The 23,077-nt window shown below is 49.3% G+C and overlaps 1 protein-coding gene across 1 annotated transcript in view; it reads left to right on the forward strand.

The window, feature by feature from the left end:
* Positions 1-470: 470 nt before the first annotated feature.
* LOC139245301 (phosphatidylinositol N-acetylglucosaminyltransferase subunit Q-like) overlaps positions 471-23,077 on the forward strand; it is a gene marked incomplete at its 5' end in the record, with an annotated part of 28,195 nt that continues 5,588 nt past the window's right edge. The window contains 3 exons of the mRNA XM_070871146.1: positions 471-597; positions 3,216-3,369; positions 19,407-19,518. Coding sequence (XP_070727247.1) covers positions 471-597; positions 3,216-3,369; positions 19,407-19,518 — 393 coding nt within the window. The remainder of the gene's footprint in view (positions 598-3,215; positions 3,370-19,406; positions 19,519-23,077) is intronic.

The raw sequence follows: 23,077 nt of genomic DNA on the forward strand, positions 1-23,077 counted from the left end.
CGCGCTGCTCCGAGCTCCCGCCTCCTCGACTGACTGCTCGAACTGCTCGACTCCCGCTGGCCTTTATAGGCCTCTCGCCGACCCCGGACTCGCGCTGCTCCGAGCACCCGCCTCCTCGACTGACTGCTCGAACTGCTCGACTCCCGCTGGCCTTTATAGGCCTCTCGCCGACCCCGGACTCGCGCTGCTCCGAGCTCCCGCCTCCTCGACTGACTGCTCGAACTGCTCGACTCCCGCTGGCCTTTATAGGCCTCTCGCCGACCCCGGACTCGCGCTGCTCCGAGCTCCCGCCTCCTCGACTGACTCCAGTTGATCCAGTTGATCACCTGGGCATTTTTAAAATATGGCTTCGCCGGGCTGGAGTTATATTACATGCAGTGTGAAATCTAAGTCTGTTAAGTGCTTGTCATGCCAAATATCTGTGAAGATTTAACATTAATTAATAATATATATATATTTTTTTGTGATAGCGCATTGCTAAGGAGTTGCAGGAACTGCTGGAGTGGCTGATGGGAGCTCCTGCTGGATTGAAGATGAACAAAGCACTAGACGAAGTACTGGGACGTTTCTTCCTTTATCACATCCATCTTTGGATAAGTAAGTCATTCTGTGTACCAGTTCCTCTGAAATTGCCACCTTGCCTACAGAACTGTGATTGCACTTCAAAAGTAAGTGGTTTGGGATGTGTTCAATGAGAGGTGATTTCATTGAAACACAGTAAATTCTTAAGGGGCTTGACAGGGTTATTGCTGAGAGGCCTGGCCAAGCAGGCTGAGTGGCCCCCGGCCTGCGAGCACCATCGGAGCAGGCCGGGGTGCGGAAGGAGCGGCGTGGAGGCATACCACTCTAGGGAGCAGCACGTGCTGGAGCAGGAGAGCAACAGCAATGAAAAGGGGCGTCACCAAGATCCAGTTCGGTGATTGGAGAGTGGCAGATACAGCAGGAGCGGCGAGGTCGGAGTGAAGGAGCGGCGAGAGATTGTAGAGAGGCGTGAGTTCGGGGCCCAGGAAAGGTGAGGGCCCAGGGGCATCACGGGCCAGCCCACACTGCGATGTGTGCATACTAGGTCCGTGCAGCAGAGCTGGTCTCCAGTCGTCTTGGTTAATCCTTGCGACTGGACCAAAACCTAGCTCTGTCCAGCCCATGTGGTGGCTGGTGTGCAATGGCCACCACAAGTTTTAAAAAAAAAATTCACGCACAGGCATCTTCCACCTTTCAAGATTTAGTTCAGGACCTGGAATGTTGGGTCCTTCATTGAAACACCTGTGAACTTCTTGACGTGGAAGCAAGTTATCCTCGATTCGATATGATGATGCTGGGAGGATGTTTCCCCTGTCTGATGTGTCTCGAACCAGGGGCCACAGTCTCGGAATAAGAGGTCGACCATTTAGGACTGAGATGGGGAAAAATGTCTTCACTCAAATGGTTGTGAATCTTTGGAATTCTCTACCCCAGAGGGCTGTGGTTACTCAGTCGTTGCAAAAGTGGAGTTGAGGTAGATCATCAGCCATGATCTTATTGCATGGTGGAACATGTTCAAGGGGTCGTATGACCCTGCTCCTATTTCTTATGTTTGATTTTGTCCTTGTGTCTAAAGCCAAGATGGTTTAGATTTTTACAGTCATTAGCTAACAAAATCCAAATTCCTTGAACAAAAAGCAAAAGCTCTGTAAATCTGAAACAAAAAGCAAAAGTACTGGAAACCCTCAGCAGGTCAGGCAGCATCTGTGGAGAGAACACCTTTTGTCAAAACACTTTGTTCTCTCCACCAATGCTGCCTGACTGGATGAGGGTTTTCAGTATTTTCTGGTTTTCTAACACATTTCCCTGATATAATTTGAAAATCCTTCTTGCTTAGCGCTTTAAATTTCTAAACAAGTACAATTTCATTGGACCAAACATATTGGAACCAGTGTAGTTTTAGTTGCACAGAATAAATTTTGTTTAAGTAACTTCGTGTTTTTATATGTAATTTTGCTGAGTTTTTCCTCTCTGCACCATTTTGGTTACTGTATTGGCAATTTCAGTTATAGTTAAAAATAATAATCACACTGATTGCAACCTCTCATCTGTATGATGATAAAACTAGCGATTCATCAAAACAAAATTTCAAGAAACTGCTAGTCTTAAGATAGCAAATTTACTATGGCTCCAGAATTGTAAAAGCTAAGTTGATAGCAGGAATAACATTACCAGCTACAACATTACTCTATTTGTACGATTACAACGTTTCATGAGGTTTTTATACTTGTTACATTTTGAGGTTGAAATGACTTTTGAACAGTCTTGGGGCAAAAGAGCTATGTTCCTTACCATAGAATCATAGAAATTTATGGCACAGAAAGAGGCCATTCAACCCAGCATGTCTGTGCCCAGCAAAAAAGAGTTATCTTGCCTAATCCCACTTTCTAGCTCTTGGTCCATAGCCTTGTAGATTACTGCACTTCAAGTGCACATCCAAGTACTTTTTAAATGTTGAGTGTTTCTGCCTCTACCTTCCTTTCAGGCAGTGAGTTCCAGATCCCCACTCTAGGTGAATACATTCTTTTCGCTTCCCCTCTAATCCTTCTACCAATTACTTTAAATCTATGCCCCCTGGATATTGACCTGTCTGCTGGGGGAAATAGGTCCTCCCTATCCACTCTGTCTAGGCCTCTCATAATTTTATACATATCAATCAAGTCTCCGCTCAGCGTCCTCTGTTCCAAAGAAAACAACCCAATCTTTTCCTCATAGCTAAAATTCTCCAGTACTTGCAGTATCTCATAAATCTCCTCTGTACCCACTCTGGTGCTTATGATGTCAGGAAGACTGGGGAGGCTATTTAGTTTGTCCTTGGTGAGCTCTAAGGGAAGCAAAAACTTTATTGAAAATTTGAACTGAGTTTAAAAATTCTCTTCAATTTTTGTTTCCCTGGAGCACTGTTGCTGCCAGGAAGTGCACTCTGATCACAGGATTTATTGTCTATGGCTAAGTTGAATTCAAAGCAACATTTTTTCTGGGAAGGATGTGATAAATGGCAATTTTAGTTGCAGAAAAGTGGGATATCGAGCCAGGTGGTGTATGTACTGGAAGTGGTTAGAGAGAAGATTTCGATACCCAGGAGAATTCTGATTCACAATTTCCATCCAGTGTTTGCTTGTTTGTTCAGAACTGTTGCCAAAGTTTCTTTGATCAATGCAACAACACCAGTTCAGTGTGTATTTATTCCATAGGCTACATCCATCTGATGTCTCCATTTATTGAGATGATCCTGTGGTACGTTGGACTATCAGCATGTCTTGGCTTGACTGTCGCCCTGTCCATTGTTTCGGACATCATTGCTCTCCTGACCTTTCACATCTACTGCTTTTATGTATATGGGGCCAGGTAAGGTGTCAACCTTTTACCAAGGACTTGGAAAGATTAATGGCTAGTAACATAATAATTGAAGGTGAAGGACAAGAGAATTTGAACTGAGAAAACAAATATATTTTGTTGTGATCTTTAGTTAGTCTTTTGAAGCCCAGGTAGATGACAGGCATTGTTTGAGTACAGGAATCAATAGACTTCTGTATCTTACCGAGTAAAATGGCCAAGAGTACCTCAGAGGTGTCAGTCGTGGCTCAGTTGGTAGTATTCTCGCCTCTGAGTCAAAAGGTTTTGGGCACAAAATCTAGGATGACATTCCAGTGCAGTACTGAGGGAGTGCTGCACTGTTGGAGTTGCCGTCTTTCGCATGGGACATTAAACTTAGGCCCATCTGTCCTCTTAGGTGGATGTAAAAGATCCACTATTTCGAAGAAGAGCATGGGAGTTCTCCTCGGTGCCCTGGCCAATATTTATCCCTCAACCAACACCTTATAAACAGATTATCTGGTCATTATCACATTGCTGTCTGTGGGACCTTGCTGTGTGCAAATTGTCAGGTGTGTTTTCTACATTACAACAGTTATACTTCAAAAGTACTTCATTGGTGATAAAGCACTTTGGGGCATCCTGTGCTCATGAAAGGCGCTTTATATATCTTTTTAATTGTCAGATCAATTAAGATCAAATACAAACTACTCATAACAAGTATGTCAGTACAAATGACAGGCATGGCAATGAGTTGTTCACTTCCTGACCCCTTAAACCTTTCCACCATCTACAAGGTTCAAGTAAGGAGTGCGATGGAATACCAATCACTCACTTAGATTGGTGCAGGTTGAACAACACTCAAAGCTCAACACCATCCAGGACAGGGCAGATCACTTGATTGATTTTTCTATCACGCCACCTCCTGCATCATCAGTGCCCTGTGGCTGCAGTATGCCCCATTTACACGACAACACTGCAGCGACTGACCAACACTACTTTGATAGCACCTCCAACATCTGCGTCCTTTGCCATCAAGGAGGACAATAACAGCAATGTCATGGGAACACCACCTCCTAGCTCCCCTCCAAGTTATACACCATCCTGACTTGGATATAAATTGTCCCATTCCTTCATATTCACTGTGTCAATACACTGGAATTCCCTACACAACACCATTGTGGGAGCACCTTCATCACATGGAGAAAGCCCCCCTCTGCTGCTGAACCACCACTTCAGGATCGCTAGGGATGGGCAATAAACATGGTCTTGCCAGCATCACCCGTGCCCCAAGAACACATTTTTAAAAAGACTCTTAAAATCATTCTAATAACAATCATGGGCTTCACATCTGTGACTGAGTGAGTAGCTGACCTTCTCACAGACCTCTCTTATGGTCATTATCAAACTGCAAAGCGATGCAGTAGAGCTACAAGGGGAAATACCTGGATTTTTTTGACCATTTACTGTAGCAAAGTGCCAGTCCTTTCCTCAGCACCCTTCTGTTGTATGTTCAGATGAGATTAGGGGCCATAAAACCTCATAACATAATATATATATAGTGCTTCAATGTGTGGAGCTATCATGTTGACTTTTTTAATTTTCAAATCTGTAGTTTCTGGATGATTTGGCTCTTCGCATTATGTTCACAACTATGGGTTTAGCATTATTTGGACACTTTCTATATTTTGTGTAAAAAAAAAAGTGTTAACCTTTCCATTCTTCCAAACAAGTCTAAAGCAATAAAATACTCATTTTGTAAATGCTATACCAAAATTCCAAATGTTTCTAATTAGAATTTACAAGCATTTTGAAGTAGGAAACACTGCAGCATTGAAGATTGTATTTATGATGTTTATAATTTATATTTAATTTCATTAAGGCACAGACAGTAGAACTGGAAATACCTATCGTTTTCTTTCTAGGAGCCAGATTACTTTACTGTTTTCTGGGTTAAATTTTAAAATCAACATTCCATAAAACTAGTTATCTTGCTCACCAGGTGGTGCTAAAGCTCATAATTTCTCTCTTTCTAGTATGTCTGGAGTGCCGTTTTCCTCAAAAGTAATACTTCCAATTTATGGGTTTTTAGAAACTATGTAACTTTTTAAGTGGTTTGTGATGTTTCCATATTATGCTTTTACTACTTGATAATTCAGTTGTGTAAGTGATAGTTAATCACATCTGAAAGAGAGTGAATTTGTTTTGCATCTATGAAAGTATGAAGGTTTTTCCTGTCAGAAAAGTTCTCTGAAAACTGATGTTGAATATTTTGAAGTAAAATAATGAAAAAGTGTTTAAACTACAAAATAGATTGTTCTTATTTTGTGGACAAATTGCTATTTTTTTTCCTTTTTGTGTGTGGGTGATGTTACAAAACTAACTTAGGTTCTGGATACATTTACTTTAAATCTTGAAGATTGTAGCAGTGTTTTCTACAGCCTAACTATACATTTTGTAACATTTGTTCAAAGAATAATGTAAACTAAGAAATATGTTGTGATTGTATATTAGCCTGGAAATCTGCATTGGGAGGTAAGAATTAGTTTGGGCCTGAAAATAAAATTTACTTTTGTGTAATTTAGTCTTCAGTTAATGTAGTCCTTTATTGCCTTTGATCTGTACTTTACCTGACAGGGAATGCTTGATGCTGCCATTATGTGCCAAGTACAAAAATGTTTCACTGTAAAGCCATAAGCATTTGGTTTGATGTGCATATGCACAGGGAATACTAAAATGAAAGATGACCATAATCTGCCATTGCATCTGCATTAGTCTGGCAATGCAATTTGTTCAAAATAGTGGTTTCATGACAACTGCAATGAGAGAAGATTGTCTGCATATAGCTCCATTTATAAATGATGTACAGTTGAAGACCACTGTAAATTATTTGGCACTTAATATTGTTCATGTGTTTTTTACTGCATTTTCTTATAAATAGTTGAAAGATATTAATTTTATTTATGAAGAAGTTAAGTAGACTACATTGCAGTGACATCAGGAAAGGATCTCGGTGGAGTGTATCTACTATTCATCATCAAGATAAATGGTAATTGGTAGGTTTCCAGATCAGCCGGAAGTTGTTATTAAAACAACTTTCCACTGGATTTAAAATCTTATAAGAATGCAAGTTGGGAAGCCCAAATAGTTCACCTTATTTAGGTTTACACTCGAGACTAAAAACAGGACACAGTGCTCCCAAGTATGGGTCTCCAGTGCTTTTATAAAGTGTCAGTGTAATTCCTCAGATGTCTTCTGTGGATCTACTTCTAAACCATACAATTGTCTTGGCAACTTCTGTTGTACAGCATGACAACTTTCACGGAGAGTTGCATTCATCCAGTATTTGAGTTGGCTGTCCAGAAATGTAAAAACTGATGAAGCCAGATAGCTGAAGTCTGGTTTTAAAAATGTCAATTTTTCCTACTCTGCATCTTGTGATGAGAAGCAGTTCTATAAGTTTTTTTTAAAATAAAAATCTTCATCACAACCATCCCTGTCCAGCTTTGGACTTGACAAAAGCCAATAACAGTACTTACACAATATTTAGTGAACTAGTGTACCCGAATCTCTTTCAGACTCCACTTTACGTAACTATATACCTTCTATAAAATATCTGCTTAGTTGCTTAAAAACCTAGCTTTTTGTCGGCGGTTATTTTTTCTTACTACTCATCAAAATGGCAGATTCTTGCTGAGGTATAGTTGCACAAGTGTCAGCATTCCCTCAAGTACCTAGACCAAGTGGCCATTCTGTAGTTGAGTCTAGATCATTAATATTGACAAGCTACTCAACCATAGTGGGCATCGCAGCTGTGCTTGACCCTGTGCTTCTTCCCTTCCCCCAAACATCCACATACACACTTTTCAGAAGAAGTGGCTACATAGCAATTAGGAGTAGGAACCTGGCTGAGGCTGAATTGTAGCACTACAATTGGGAACGCAGCAGAAATCCACTAATTCAGCACAAACCATGAATGGCCTTTACCCACAAAGTCATCGGGGAGAAGAAGCTACCCTGTGCGACTGATTATGGTGTGCTCTTTTTTTAAATGACTGCTTTCTGGCAATCTGGAAACAGTATTGTCCTATCAAGGCTAGTTTGCAGACCTCACTCATTTGCTGAAGTTACCAGAATGCTGTCAAATTCATTTCAGGAGAATGGCTGTCTTCCAAGTTCTGTGGAGGAACCTTTCAAATAACTTTTCAAAGAAATGCATTGAGTCAATAAAAAGTAACCGCAATTAACTAATTGAACAGCAAGTGCCTTTATATTCAAACTACTTACTGGTAGAGTTTATATTCCTAGACAAATAAAACTGAGATTGCTAATGGAAGACTCAATTATATCAAGAGGAGAGATTTTTTTCTTTAACGATTTATAAGATTAAATTATCAATGTTAAATAAATAGTGCACAGAAAGCTTGAAATTCTTCTTTGCAAGCTTCCAAGATAGTTCTTTTAAATTTCAGGTCTGCCGATTTAATTGATACAATCTAAAGTGGCTGGAAATGGCCTCAGCTAGAAAAATTGGCCAAGGTTCCTGTACCAATTGCTATCCACCAACTGCCGTTGGATTGTCCATATGTGAATGGGATCAGGCCCTGCTACAATGTAATTATTTTTCCTTACCCCCATGCCCAATCCCCTGCTGTTTGTCTAGTCTCGTATGTGAATAATGGTGCTCGTGAAACCATATGCCCAAAAGAGTCACTGCCCTCTGAAGCAGAGAAGGTGGAAAAATGAACAACTGAAAAGCCTTCCTCGGGCTTGGCAACAATTTTAGAAGTGGTGCACAGTTTTAAAAAAAAAAAATGTTTGGCACCAACAAAACAGCTGGTGATGAAATATTTTTCATTGAACATTATTTGCTGCAATATAGTGATTGAATTACTTTCCAGTTCTATACCCCTTAACACAGATCCACAACAGATAGTCCTGCTGGTGCTGATCATGCACAAGCCATTATAAACTTACATTGAACAACAGGGGGTGCTGTCATCTTTATTTTTCCCACTTCTCCAACATACTGGAAAGCAAGCTAAAACAAGTATGCAACAGCCTCTGATATCTAATCGAGCAGCATTTTTAAAATCTATATTCGGTGCCCTTCCTGTTAGAACTGCCTTGCAAATTTTATATATAGTTAATGGTAAAACAAAAGAGAATTTATTAAAAAGGATTGTGAAGCAAGTCTGGATTCACAGCACTGGTTGTGGTTCCTATAAGGATCCTATTACTACAACTTGTGTGATCAACTCTTGAAAAATTTGTGTCCTTAATGAATGACTCATTGATATTGCTATAAAAACATTGGCAAAAAAATAAAGGTTTATAGTCATTCTTGGCTTGATTTAGCAACACAGTATTTTTTTTGGATGTGTCTATTTACCCCCACCCCCCGGCAGTTCTTTCTCCCCCCCAGCTCTCTCTCCTTCCCCCCCCCCCAGCTCTCTCTCCTTCCCCCCCCCCCCCAGCTCTCTCTCCTTCCCCCCCCCCCCAGCTCTCTCTCCTTCGCCCCCCCCCCCAGCTCTCTCTCCTTCGCCCCCCCCCCCAGCTCTCTCTCCTTCGCCGCCCCCAGCTCTCTCTCCTTCGCCCCCCCCAGCTCTCTCTCCTTCGCCCCCCCCCAGCTCTCTCTCCTTCGCCCCCCCCCAGCTCTCTCTCCTTCGCCCCCCCCAGCTCTCTCTCCTTCGCCCCCCCCAGCTCTCTCTCCTTCGCCCCCCCCAGCTCTCTCTCCTTCGCCCCCCCCAGCTCTCTCTCCTTCGCCCCCCCCCAGCTCTCTCTCCTTCGCCCCCCCCCCAGCTCTCTCTCCTTCGCCCCCCCCCAGCTCTCTCTCCTTCGTCCCCCCCCAGCTCTCTCTCCTTCGCCCCCCCCAGCTCTCTCTCCTTCGCCCCCCCCCAGCTCTCTCTCCTTCGCCCCCCCCAGCTCTCTCTACTTCGCCCCCCCCCCTTCGCCCCCCCCAGCTCTCTCTCCTTCGCCCCCCCCAGCTCTCTCTCCTTCGCCCCCCCCAGCTCTCTCTACTTCGCCCCCCCCCCTTCGCCCCCCCCAGCTCTCTCTCCTTCGCCCCCCCCAGCTCTCTCTCCTTCGCCCCCCCCAGCTCTCTCTCCTTCGCCCCCCCCAGCTCTCTCTCCTTCGCCCCCCCCAGCTCTCTCTCCTTCGCCCCCCCCAGCTCTCTCTCCTTCGCCCCCCCCAGCTCTCTCTCCTTCGCCCCCCCCAGCTCTCTCTCCTTCGCCCCCCCCAGCTCTCTCTCCTTCGCCCCCCCCAGCTCTCTCTCCTTCGCCCCCCCCAGCTCTCTCTCCTTCGCCCCCCCCAGCTCTCTCTCCTTCGCCCCCCCCAGCTCTCTCTCCTTCGCCCCCCCCAGCTCTCTCTCCTTCGCCCCCCCCAGCTCTCTCTCCTTCGCCCCCCCCCAGCTCTCTCTCCTTCGCCCCCCCCAGCTCTCTCTCCTTCGCCCCCCCCAGCTCTCTCTCCTTCGCCCCCCCCAGCTCTCTCTCCTTCGCCCCCCCAGCTCTCTCTCCTTCGCCCCCCCCAGCTCTCTCTCCTTCGCCCCCCCCAGCTCTCTCTCCTTCGCCCCCCCCAGCTCTCTCTCCTTCGCCCCCCCCAGCTCTCTCTCCTTCGCCCCCCCAGCTCTCTCTCCTTCGCCCCCCCAGCTCTCTCTCCTTCGCCCCCCCCAGCTCTCTCTCCTTCGCCCCCCCCAGCTCTCTCTCCTTCGCCCCCCCCAGCTCTCTCTCCTTCGCCCCCCCCAGCTCTCTCTCCTTCGCCCCCCCCCAGCTCTCTCTCCTTCGCCCCCCCCCCCAGCTCTCTCTCCTTCGCCCCCCCCCAGCTCTCTCTCCTTCGCCCCCCCCAGCTCTCTCTCCTTCGCCCCCCCCCAGCTCTCTCTCCTTCGCCCCCCCCCCAGCTCTCTCTCCTTTGCCCCCCCCCCCAGCTCTCTCTCCTTCGCGCCCCCCCAGCTCTCTCTCCTTCGCGCCCCCCCCAGCTCTCTCTCCTTCGCCCCCCCCCCCAGCTCTCTCTCCTTCGCGCCCCCCCAGCTCTCTCTCCTTCGCCCCCCCCCCCCAGCTCTCTCTCCTTCGCCCCCCCCCAGCTCGCTCTCCTTCCCCCCCCAGCTCGCTCTCCTTCCCCCCCCAGCTCGCTCTCCTTCCCCCCCCCCCAGCTCGCTCTCCTTCCCCCCCCCCAGCTCGCTCTCCTTCCCCCCCCCAGCTCGCTCTCCTTCCCCCCCCCAGCTCGCTCTCCTTCCCCCCCCCAGCTCGCTCTCCTTCCCCCCCCCAGCTCGCTCTCCTTCCCCCCCCCAGCTCGCTCTCCTTCCCCCCCCAGCTCGCTCTCCTTCCCCCCCCCAGCTCGCTCTCCTTCCCCCCCCCAGCTCGCTCTCCTTCCCCCCCCCAGCTCGCTCTCCTTCCCCCCCCCAGCTCGCTCTCCTTCCCCCCCCCAGCTCGCTCTCCTTCCCCCCCCCAGCTCGCTCTCCTTCCCCCCCCCAGCTCGCTCTCCTTCCCCCCCCCAGCTCGCTCTCCTTCCCCCCCCCAGCTCGCTCTCCTTCCCCCCCCCAGCTCGCTCTCCTTCCCCCCCCCAGCTCGCTCTCCTTCCCCCCCCCAGCTCGCTCTCCTTCCCCCCCCCAGCTCGCTCTCCTTCCCCCCCCCAGCTCGCTCTCCTTCCCCCCCCCAGCTCGCTCTCCTTCCCCCCCCCAGCTCGCTCTCCTTCCCCCCCCCAGCTCGCTCTCCTTCCCCCCCCCAGCTCGCTCTCCTTCCCCCCCCCAGCTCGCTCTCCTTCCCCCCCCCAGCTCGCTCTCCTTCCCCCCCCCAGCTCGCTCTCCTTCCCCCCCCCAGCTCGCTCTCCTTCCCCCCCCCAGCTCGCTCTCCTTCCCCCCCCCAGCTCGCTCTCCTTCCCCCCCCCAGCTCGCTCTCCTTCCCCCCCCCAGCTCGCTCTCCTTCCCCCCCCCAGCTCGCTCTCCTTCCCCCCCCCCAGCTCGCTCTCCTTCCCCCCCCCCAGCTCGCTCTCCTTCCCCCCCCCCAGCTCGCTCTCCTTCCCCCCCCCCAGCTCGCTCTCCTTCCCCCCCCCAGCTCGCTCTCCTTCCCCCCCCAGCTCGCTCTCCTTCCCCCCCCAGCTCGCTCTCCTTCCCCCCCCAGCTCGCTCTCCTTCCCCCCCCAGCTCGCTCTCCTTCCCCCCCCAGCTCGCTCTCCTTCCCCCCCCAGCTCGCTCTCCTTCCCCCCCCAGCTCGCTCTCCTTCCCCCCCCAGCTCGCTCTCCTTCCCCCCCCAGCTCGCTCTCCTTCCCCCCCCAGCTCGCTCTCCTTCCCCCCCCAGCTCGCTCTCCTTCCCCCCCCAGCTCGCTCTCCTTCCCCCCCCAGCTCGCTCTCCTTCCCCCCCCAGCTCGCTCTCCTTCCCCCCCCAGCTCGCTCTCCTTCCCCCCCCAGCTCGCTCTCCTTCCCCCCCCAGCTCGCTCTCCTTCCCCCCCCAGCTCGCTCTCCTTCCCCCCCCAGCTCGCTCTCCTTCCCCCCCCAGCTCGCTCTCCTTCCCCCCCCAGCTCGCTCTCCTTCCCCCCCCAGCTCGCTCTCCTTCCCCCCCCAGCTCGCTCTCCTTCCCCCCCCAGCTCGCTCTCCTTCCCCCCCCAGCTCGCTCTCCTTCCCCCCCCAGCTCGCTCTCCTTCCCCCCCCAGCTCGCTCTCCTTCCCCCCCCAGCTCGCTCTCCTTCCCCCCCCAGCTCGCTCTCCTTCCCCCCCCAGCTCGCTCTCCTTCCCCCCCCAGCTCGCTCTCCTTCCCCCCCCAGCTCGCTCTCCTTCCCCCCCCAGCTCGCTCTCCTTCCCCCCCCAGCTCGCTCTCCTTCCCCCCCCAGCTCGCTCTCCTTCCCCCCCCAGCTCGCTCTCCTTCCCCCCCCAGCTCGCTCTCCTTCCCCCCCCAGCTCGCTCTCCTTCCCCCCCCAGCTCGCTCTCCTTCCCCCCCCAGCTCGCTCTCCTTCCCCCCCCAGCTCGCTCTCCTTCCCCCCCCAGCTCGCTCTCCTTCCCCCCCCAGCTCGCTCTCCTTCCCCCCCCAGCTCGCTCTCCTTCCCCCCCCAGCTCGCTCTCCTTCCCCCCCCAGCTCGCTCTCCTTCCCCCCCCAGCTCGCTCTCCTTCCCCCCCCAGCTCGCTCTCCTTCCCCCCCCAGCTCGCTCTCCTTCCCCCCCCAGCTCGCTCTCCTTCCCCCCCCAGCTCGCTCTCCTTCCCCCCCCAGCTCGCTCTCCTTCCCCCCCCAGCTCGCTCTCCTTCCCCCCCCAGCTCGCTCTCCTTCCCCCCCCAGCTCGCTCTCCTTCCCCCCCCAGCTCGCTCTCCTTCCCCCCCCAGCTCGCTCTCCTTCCCCCCCCAGCTCGCTCTCCTTCCCCCCCCAGCTCGCTCTCCTTCCCCCCCCAGCTCGCTCTCCTTCCCCCCCCAGCTCGCTCTCCTTCCCCCCCCAGCTCGCTCTCCTTCCCCCCCCAGCTCGCTCTCCTTCCCCCCCCAGCTCGCTCTCCTTCCCCCCCCAGCTCGCTCTCCTTCCCCCCCCAGCTCGCTCTCCTTCCCCCCCCAGCTCGCTCTCCTTCCCCCCCCAGCTCGCTCTCCTTCCCCCCCCAGCTCGCTCTCCTTCCCCCCCCAGCTCGCTCTCCTTCCCCCCCCAGCTCGCTCTCCTTCCCCCCCCAGCTCGCTCTCCTTCCCCCCCCAGCTCGCTCTCCTTCCCCCCCCAGCTCGCTCTCCTTCCCCCCCCAGCTCGCTCTCCTTCCCCCCCCAGCTCGCTCTCCTTCCCCCCCCAGCTCGCTCTCCTTCCCCCCCCAGCTCGCTCTCCTTCCCCCCCCAGCTCGCTCTCCTTCCCCCCCCAGCTCGCTCTCCTTCCCCCCCCAGCTCGCTCTCCTTCCCCCCCCAGCTCGCTCTCCTTCCCCCCCCAGCTCGCTCTCCTTCCCCCCCCAGCTCGCTCTCCTTCCCCCCCCAGCTCGCTCTCCTTCCCCCCCCAGCTCGCTCTCCTTCCCCCCCCAGCTCGCTCTCCTTCCCCCCCCAGCTCGCTCTCCTTCCCCCCCCAGCTCGCTCTCCTTCCCCCCCCAGCTCGCTCTCCTTCCCCCCCCAGCTCGCTCTCCTTCCCCCCCCAGCTCGCTCTCCTTCCCCCCCCAGCTCGCTCTCCTTCCCCCCCCAGCTCGCTCTCCTTCCCCCCCCAGCTCGCTCTCCTTCCCCCCCCAGCTCGCTCTCCTTCCCCCCCCAGCTCGCTCTCCTTCCCCCCCCAGCTCGCTCTCCTTCCCCCCCCAGCTCGCTCTCCTTCCCCCCCCAGCTCGCTCTCCTTCCCCCCCCAGCTCGCTCTCCTTCCCCCCCCAGCTCGCTCTCCTTCCCCCCCCAGCTCGCTCTCCTTCCCCCCCCAGCTCGCTCTCCTTCCCCCCCCAGCTCGCTCTCCTTCCCCCCCCAGCTCGCTCTCCTTCCCCCCCCAGCTCGCTCTCCTTCCCCCCCCAGCTCGCTCTCCTTCCCCCCCCAGCTCGCTCTCCTTCCCCCCCCAGCTCGCTCTCCTTCCCCCCCAGCTCGCTCTCCTTCCCCCCCCAGCTCGCTCTCCTTCCCCCCCCAGCTCGCTCTCCTTCCCCCCCCAGCTCGCTCTCCTTCCCCCCCCAGCTCGCTCTCCTTCCCCCCCCAGCTCGCTCTCCTTCCCCCCCCAGCTCGCTCTCCTTCCCCCCCCAGCTCGCTCTCCTTCCCCCCCCAGCTCGCTCTCCTTCCCCCCCCAGCTCGCTCTCTCCTCCCCCCCCCCCCCCAGCTCTTCCTCTGCCCCCCACCACCCAGCTCTCCCTCCCCCCTCCTCTCTTTTCCCCCCCTCTCTCCCCCCAAGTTCTCTCTCCCCCTCCCCCCATCCCCTCCGAAGCTCTCTCTTGCCCCCTACCAAGCTCTCTCTCTCTTCTCCCCCTGCCCCCCCCCCCCACAAGCTCAGAGTGGGGGAGGGGGTGCTCTGAGGCAAGGCTTCCTCGCTGAGCCTGGTGGAGTACTCCTGCTTCTCCTGGCCCACAAGGAACCCTAAAATAAATTATTCATACTTTCTAGCTGTGCCTGCTTTGCCCAATGTACCAGCTCCTGGCAGGTTTGGCCAGACGGTGAAACCGCCACTGCTCATCCGCTCAGTCCTTGCAGATTGGGTCCTACCTTCGTCTGTCCGATCTGCATATTTAAGGAAGGAAGGACCCCCCCCCCCCCCCCCACCTTCCTGCAGGTGTCTTGCTTGCCTGCTCGAAAGACCGGGTTAACATTGGGACACAGCAGGAAGGCTGCACCATAAGTGGAGGTAAGTGGCTGGCTGATTTTAATTGCCCTATTGCCAGATTCCTCCAGGCGGGGTCAGTTAAAATCAGTGTAGTTATGTCTATTATGAATAGTGACAGTACTAATGTTAGCTATATTTTCAATAAGTCTTTGTATTGCATTGTTTTGCTATCGTGTTGTATAATACTGCTCACATTATTGCCAACCCAGTTTGTTCATATTTGTAAGGATGTTGCAAATGCAGCACTTGTAGTTTGTACAATGTGGCTTTTTGTAATTGGAGCCACAAATTAGTGATAACACCAGCCATCATGCTCTGAACAATATTACTATCTTTGTTTTCAGTATTAACATTTCTTTTGAAAGCAATCGTTGTCTTTCTTCAGCTTGACCTGGGAGGCATGCTCTGGAGAGTAGACGGCCATTGTTATTTGCACAGGGTGTCAACTAGTGTGTACCAATAGTTAGGGTTTTTATTTCTGAAACAAAGGTACTTTTCAGTCACTGTTTCCAGGAAGAAAACATATTCATCACAAACCCTTCTCCCATAGTATAAAGTGCCACTGTTTGTCAACTGTTGCAGTGTTATAAACTTTGTGTGTGTTGAATATTAAAATGCTGTTTATCACTTTGTATTCTGTTTTTCCATGCTGCCATTGCTTATGGAATTGCAGTGGGTGTGAATATTGAGGATGTCCAAATGTCACACTGTTCAATTTGATTTTGTCCGACTATGTATATTTGGCTTAGATTTTCCACTTTGTAACACAGACAGTAACCCATTAAAATGATTAGGTTACTGTCAGCAATACATTCAGAAAATCTATGCCTTCTAGCTCTTAAACAATTTGTTTTGTGGGTTTTCTCCTAAATAATAAAAACTCTTTCTTTTTATTATGGTTTAATTTTTGTAATGTTATCTATCTTTGCGAACGATTATATTATCTGGTTTTGTACTGTAGATAATGCAATCGAAGCAGATAGAAAAACAGAATATATCATCTGTTAATCCTGAATAATCATCAATCCATTAAGGACTGAAAGACTTTTTAGTTCCTTAAACAAAATTAACTAATCAAGTCATCCTACCAAATTTAAGGAAGCAAGTATATACATGGATGATTTCTTTAGTTTACGGTTTTTCTTTTTTTTTGAAAAAAATGACAAATTTCAGAAGATTAATGAACTGGGAACTTGATCCAGCTCATGACTGACTGCAGTCTGCCTCCAATGTGGGTGTATTAGGAGTATGAATAGTGATCAAAACAAATATTTTCTTCTGTGTGTACTTTTGAGCAAAACTAGGAAGAACATATTTAGTTCCTTCAAGTTACTCTTTCTGCTATTGTTCTTAATAGAATTTGTTTCTGTGCATTTTCAAATAAAACCTGCCCTTTTTTGGTTTAAAATTAGTGACAGGTACAACATTCTGATCATGTACCCTGAGGAACTGACAATTTTCAGCTTGACAAACCTCAGCACCGTCCTATCACATGCTGAACGTACTCAAGAATTACAAAAAATCTATTTAATAAATCTGCTAGACTTAACCCTTTAAGAGCTACAGTAACATTTCTGATCAAAATAAAACATATTAGGGCTGATTTTAACTTTGCATGGACATAAGACAAATGGTGGGTGGACTGATTGCACTGCCCACCCAATGTCCTTGCTGAAAGGCCAATCCATTTTAATGGTTAGGCCTCATTTACATGTGATTGGCAGACTGCAAGTGCTGAACTATTGATCACAGGCAGCTCACGGACCAAGGGGGTGGAAAATCCTGAAGTTGGCAGTAAAGAGGTAGGGAAGGCATTCGTGGAGGTGGGGTGGGGGTACAAAAGGACCATCAGGCCAGAGATTTTTGAGAAGCCAGGAGGAACATTCGTGCTCCCCTGGCGCCCCAAAAATGAGTCAAATGGATTCTTTTCTGGGCCTGTGAACGGCCTGCAGCGACCCCTTTTAAAGATCACTGATTGGGCCGCTCTCCAACGGGAACCGTGTATGTGGTGCCACTTTTCCCATTGGTATCTGAAAATTGCATTGGGGTCGTGTGTGTCTCGATTTACATACCTTAATGAGGCATCCATGTGAAACAGCTCTGGTCACCTCTCTCTCTCTCTCTCTCTCTCTCTCTCTCTCTCTCTCTCTCTCTCGGCTTCCAACGAAAGATGGGAACAGGCGAGTAAGTACAATGCTGCAATGGGGGCTATACTACATCAGCCATCATTCCTGGCTGCTTTTTCTATGCAGCATCAAGCTGGAAGAAGGCTTATTGATGAGCGCTTTGAGCGTAACTGAAGAGGTTGCAGATGTATGGGGAGGTGGCCTTACCCCCCCACGAATTTACAGCCAACAGCACTCATACCTGCAGCTCTCTGAGGCACTGTGCATTAGACAGCTGTGCTTCCGAAAAGAGGTGGTCACAGAGATATGCCAGCTCATAAAGGCAGACCTACAGCCCACCAGGGCAACAGGACTGCACTGCCCGTCGAGGTGAAGTTGACTGCAGGACTTGCCTTCTATGCCTCGGGCTCCTTTCAGGCATCAACAGTGGACATATGCTCCATCTCACCTATTTGAGCGTCAGCCACAAGGCCAGTGCTGGATGCTGGTGGACAAAGGTTACGGCCTCGCCACCTAGCTCATGACCCCCCTCAGGAACCTCAGACAGAAGCCAAGCATCGTTATAATGACAGCCATATAGCCACATGCAACATCGTCCAAGACAATTGGAGTGCTCAAGCAGCGCTTCCCATGCCTGGACTACTCTAGAGACAGCCTGCAGGTCGGAGTTCATTGTGGTGTGCTGCATGCTACACAAATTAGCCATCATGCGGGAACAGGATTTGCCACTGGGGACTGCAGGATCACCTCCGGAGAGGGGAGGAGGAGGACGACGAGGAGCCTGGTGAGGAACTCATGCCACCGCCCCCACCACGGGGGGAGGCCTCGTGGAGCTTTCGCCACTGCGACCCGACCTCCATCATTTTCACACATAATGCTGCGGGAATCCTACCCAATACCTCTAGGAGCTGGGTGCTCTCCCTGGTCAGTCCCACCATGTCCAAGTGTGCGTCTTGCCTGTTTGTCAGCAGACCAGCTTTGCTTACTCACCCTCTGGAGAGATGGAAAACGGCCATTTGTACTTGCGGCCTCGGATGGCTCAAAGCCCGAGGATGTTTCTTCCTCGGACAAGATGCGGTCCAAAGAAAAAGGAGGTGTCGAGTGTATCAGCCCCCCCCCACCCCAAGCCCTGGAATAGGCTGCTCCTTTCCGTGAAGTTCCTTGCCCTCGTACCCCTCCTCCTGATGGCCTGAGGTAGAGGCTTTCATTGGAGGATGTGGTGCATGCGACTTCTCATCTGGAAATAGAAAACAACAGACGAGCGGTTAGCAGCAGGGGAGGGGGCAGGGTGACATGAGTACGGTCACATAGCACAGACTCATTTGAAGGACCGCCGTTACTCCATTATATGTAGTCCAGAGACACTGCATCATATTGCCCGAATCCTAGTCCACAGGCACTACATCACATTGCCCCAACCTTAGTCCCGAGACACTACATCACATTGCCCCAACCCAGCCCGGGGATTTTGCTGGACTTACCCTCACTTTTGAACGGGGGCTCAGCACCCCCACGGGCAGTTGCCCTCCCTGAGGCACCGATCCGACCTGCCACTCATTCCTCCAGGTCTGTCAGAGTCATGGTTCTGGATGGACCGCCGCCTGTCCGCCACTGCTCCTGATGGTTGTGGGACATCTGTTCCTGAAAAGGTGACAATGGGAATGGTTACCAGAGGGCCCATCTGCTCTTGTGGCACACACAGCCATCAAAGCACTTATACCATACTGTGTGCATTTAATACAGTCCTCTGTTTAATGCCCCTGGAAGTTGCACGTGATTCATGAGGAAGACATCGAAGTGTAGAAACATCTTTTAAGATCTCAGAAAGCAATTGTAATAATGTGTAAAGATCATTCATGGTAAATAAAGTGCAACACTAAGCCTACCTATACTAACATGTAATTTAAGTAATGAAGGAGAGCATCAATAAAAATATTACTTGCTCTAAGGACCCTGCAATGGTCATTGAATCTTTTGCGGCACTGGGTGTGGGTCACCTAGACACCTCCTCAGCAATGCTGGTCCAAATACGACGAAAAACCGCTGGGAGGGGTTTAATTTCACCCCTCCTGTTTAAATTCCCCATCTCCTCTTCACAGCAGTGGCAAGGGCCTCGTTGGCACCATTACTAAACTTTCTGGCTCGCTGCCTGCTCCCATCTCCTTCCATTGTGATTGCAATCTAAAAATGGCTGATTTAGCCCTGGGTGCACTATGCATGCGCGGGCGCTCCCTGACAGCTGACCAGAAATGCGTAAAGAACAAAAAAATGTCAACAAAAAAAATCCCGCCCCCCCAGAAAAAAAATTTGTGCATGTGCAGGAGGTCAATTTTTTTTTCGCTTGCAAATTTCGACTCCAGTGCACAAATTCAGTTGTGCAACGCCGGATTTATCACGAATGCTATATCGCTCTTCACTGTTTGGCGAATTTTAAGAGCTCTGGCAGTAGCGGTACCCCAGTGCTAAAAAAACGGGTGAAATCGCTAAAAGCCAAAATTCTAGCCCAATGGCTTTGAATTGAATTCTTACAAAACAGGTGCTTCCTTCCAATGGCAATTTCAGAAAACATTTAATGTGTAAACAATGGTTATTTAGTGCATAAATGGCAAAATTTGTAGAGTTTGTAAATAGACTTTTAAAAACTACCTGCATTCCATGAAGATACTTACTTCATGTTGTAAAGTCTATATCTGTAAGACATAACATTTTAATGCATTCCTTGTTGTATAGACTCTATTGTTTGAAGATCTATGGCTTATCGTCTCTTTGGCGATTGTTCCGAGGAAAGAAGTGGAATGTTCTGAGACAGCGCGTGGACTCCTGCTCATATGACTTGGATCAGGTGGAGTGTTTATTCTGGTGACTAAAATCCTCGAGTGATGGGGGCACCTGAGAATTATGTTTGTATTTTTTTTAATTGTCATCGGCAAAGTTTATGGGCTCAATTTTCCCCAACTATCTGTGCCGTTTTTTTGGCGTATCTGTGCCGTTTTTTTGGCGTACACCGTTTTTTTTTGGAGTAAGTTTAAAATCTCCAAGTTTCCCCAAAGTTTCTGCGCTATCGAAATTCACTTAGGTAGGGATTTTTTTACCTCATTGGGGGCATAACCTGCCACCCACGTCAATTCTGGCCAGCTCCGATTTACTCCAATTTTTCTCAGGACTGCGTATGTGACCACTCTGGAAAAACCTTCTGCACAGGTAACAAAATCGGCACAGATAAGAGAATCAGCGAAGCAGAGGCAGTTCCACGGCCCAGACAGCAGCAGCAAAGAGGGTGGTAGGGGGGGTAGGAGGGAGAGAAGAGAGAGATGTGGTGGGGGAGGGGGGAAGGGAAGCCTTTTGGCCAGGCTTTAACTGCAGCAACCGGGAGGGGGGAGGCCTTTCGGCCAGGGCTAGCAGTGGCACCCGGCATCTGGAGGGGAGAGGCCTTCTGGCCAGGGCTAGCAGTGGCAACCACCCAAATCTATCCGTTATTCTAAATATAAACTATCCGAACGCCTCAGTTAGATTACAGCCTGTAACTCAATCCTGGGTACCTGTTACTTTATATGTAAACCATCTGAACCCCTGGATTTGATTCCCGCCTGTAACACACTCCCAGATGTCTATTATTTTATGAAGAAACCATTTGAACCATTCAATTACATTTCATTCTATAACTCACTCTCCAGTATCTGTTATTCTATGTACAAATAATTAAAAACACTTGATTGGATTCTAATCTGTAAACTCGCTCCTGGTTATCCATTGTTCTATGTATAAAACATCCAAACCCATTAATTTAGATTCCAGCCTGTAATTCATTCTCTGGTATCTGACAATTATTTATATTTACATACATATAATATATATATATATATATATATATACATACACACACAGGCACCCAAACCCTTTGAGTATAATTCAGCTTTGAACTCATTGTGTAAAAATTCAGCTTTGAAGCAATCGTGTAAAAAATTTGCAGATGATACCAAAACAGAGATATAATTAATTATTTAGACCAAAGGAAACTGCAAAGGGATATTGATAAGATGGGAGAATGGGCTAAAAAATGGGAGATGGAATTCAATGTCAAAGTGTATTTTGGTAAAAAGAAATAGCAGCATTAATTATAGTTTGAATGGAAGTCAGTCAGTGCTGTGGAACAGCAGAGGGACAGGTTCACAGAACAATAAACGCAGCACCTCAGGTTGATAGGATTATAAACAAAAGCGAATGGTGAGTCTATAAGACCTCAGTTTGAGGCATCGGGAGGGGGAGGCCTTTCGACCAGGGCTAGCAGCAATACCCGGCATTGGGAGTGGGGGGAATAAACTTTTGGCATACTTTAATAATTTAATGCTGGAATGCTGCTGCAATGTGCAAGGTGCTTGTGCAGGTTGCTGTGAGCTGGCCAAATGTGTTGTATGTTTCACTTTCCAGCCTCAGGCCGCAATGTGTCCCTCGTTACCCTGGCAACCCGATCTTTTTGGCGCAGATCTTAGGCTCCACCCCCAAAACTAAAGGACAGCCTAGGTGGTACCAAAATCAACAATTCAAACGGGGAAATTGGATGATTTTTTTGGGACATAGTTGGACCCCAAAAAAACAGGCATAACTCTGCAAGTATGGCAAAAAATGGCTTTGGGGAAAATTGAGCCCTATATATTTATACTAGATAAGTCATATTCAGCCCTTACCTGGGTGAGTTATGGCACATATCATTCATTGGATACGTAGGATCACATGATATTCACAAATACATAGAAACAAGTGTACAGATGGTTGTGAACAGTTAGACAGCAGTAATAGCAAGTACAGCCAAATGGAGGAGATAGGAATGAGGTGGAATGCTGGGAGAGTAGAATGGACTGAGCCTATAAGAACAGCACCTAAAAATTGTGGTGCTTTCCCATCTTCAGGTTAACCATGTATCAGGTGAGTCATATATTGCTTTTCAGACTAGTCCACAGATGTCTTCGCTACATACTTGTGGGCCGATTTGCTCTATAATTGAAGTACAAGTCTTTGAAAAGGTGCCACATAAAAGGTTGCTACGCAAGATAAAGGTTCATGCGGTTGGGGGTAATATATTAGTATGGATAGAGGATTGGTTAATGGACAAAAAACAGAGAGTACGGATAACGGGTCATTTTCCGGTTGGCAGGCTGTAATTGGTGGGGTGCCACAAGCATCAGTGCTTGGGCCTCAGCTATTTACAATCTATATTAATGACTTAGATGAAGGGACCGAATGCAATGTATCCCAGTTTGATGATACGAAACTAGGTGGGAAAGTAAGATGTGAGGAGGACACAAAGAGCCTGCAAAGAGATATAGGCAGGTTAAGTGAGTGGGCAATAAGGTGGCAGATGGCTATTTAATGCAGGGAAATGTGAGGTTATTCACTTTGGCAGGAAGAATAGAAAAATAGAATATTTTTTAACTAGTGAGCAACTATTAAATGTTGGTGTTCAGAGAGATTTAGGTGCCCTCATACAGGAAACGTAGAAAGCATGCAGGTACAGAAAGTAATGAGGAAGGCAAATGGCATGTTGGCCTTTATTGAAAGGGGGTTGGAGTATAAGAGTAAGGAAGTCTTACTACAATTTTCAGGGCTTTGGTGAGATCACATCCAGAGTACTGTGCACAGTTTTGGTCTCCTTATCTGAGAAATGACATGCATGTCTTAGAGGCGGTGCAACAAAGGATGACGAGATTGATCCCTAGCGTTGCGGATCAAGGAAAGGGGTACTGAGGGAATGATCAGCCATGATCTTATTGAATGGCCTACTCCTGCACCTATTTTCTATGTTTCTATGAGGGAGTTGTCCTATAAAGAGAGATTGAGCAGATTGGGCCTATACTCTGGAGTTTAGAAGAATGAGAGGTGATCTAATTGAACCATATAAGATTCTGAGGGGAATTGACAGGGTAGATGCTGAGAGGTTGTTTCCCCTGGCTGGAGAGTTTAGAACGAGGCAACATTGTCTCAGGATAAGGCGTCGGATATTTAAGACTGTGATGTTGAATTTCTCCACTCAGAATTTTGTGAATCTTTGGAATTCTCTACCCCAATGGCCTGTGGATGTTGAGTCATTGAGTATATTCAAGGCTGAGATAGATAGATTTTTGGACTTTAGGGGAATCCAGGGATATGGGGATCAGGTGAGAAAGTGGAATTGAGGTTGAAGATCAGCCATGATCTTATTGAATGGTGCAGAAAAATTGTAATCTGGCCACCTCATTCCATTGTTATCCCATTCAGAAGATTAATTGCCTGTTTTCTGTGAAAAGTTGAATTATAAACACCATTCGTATAGAATCTGTAAATTACTGCAATAACCAGTTCCCTGTATTACACAGGAATATACCTGTGTATGCTAGATTTATTCACTTGTCTAATGTGTGTTTTAA

The sequence above is a fragment of the Pristiophorus japonicus genome, unplaced genomic scaffold, assembly GCF_044704955.1.
Source record: "Pristiophorus japonicus isolate sPriJap1 unplaced genomic scaffold, sPriJap1.hap1 HAP1_SCAFFOLD_2160, whole genome shotgun sequence".
Classification (NCBI taxonomy): Eukaryota; Metazoa; Chordata; class Chondrichthyes; family Pristiophoridae; genus Pristiophorus; species Pristiophorus japonicus.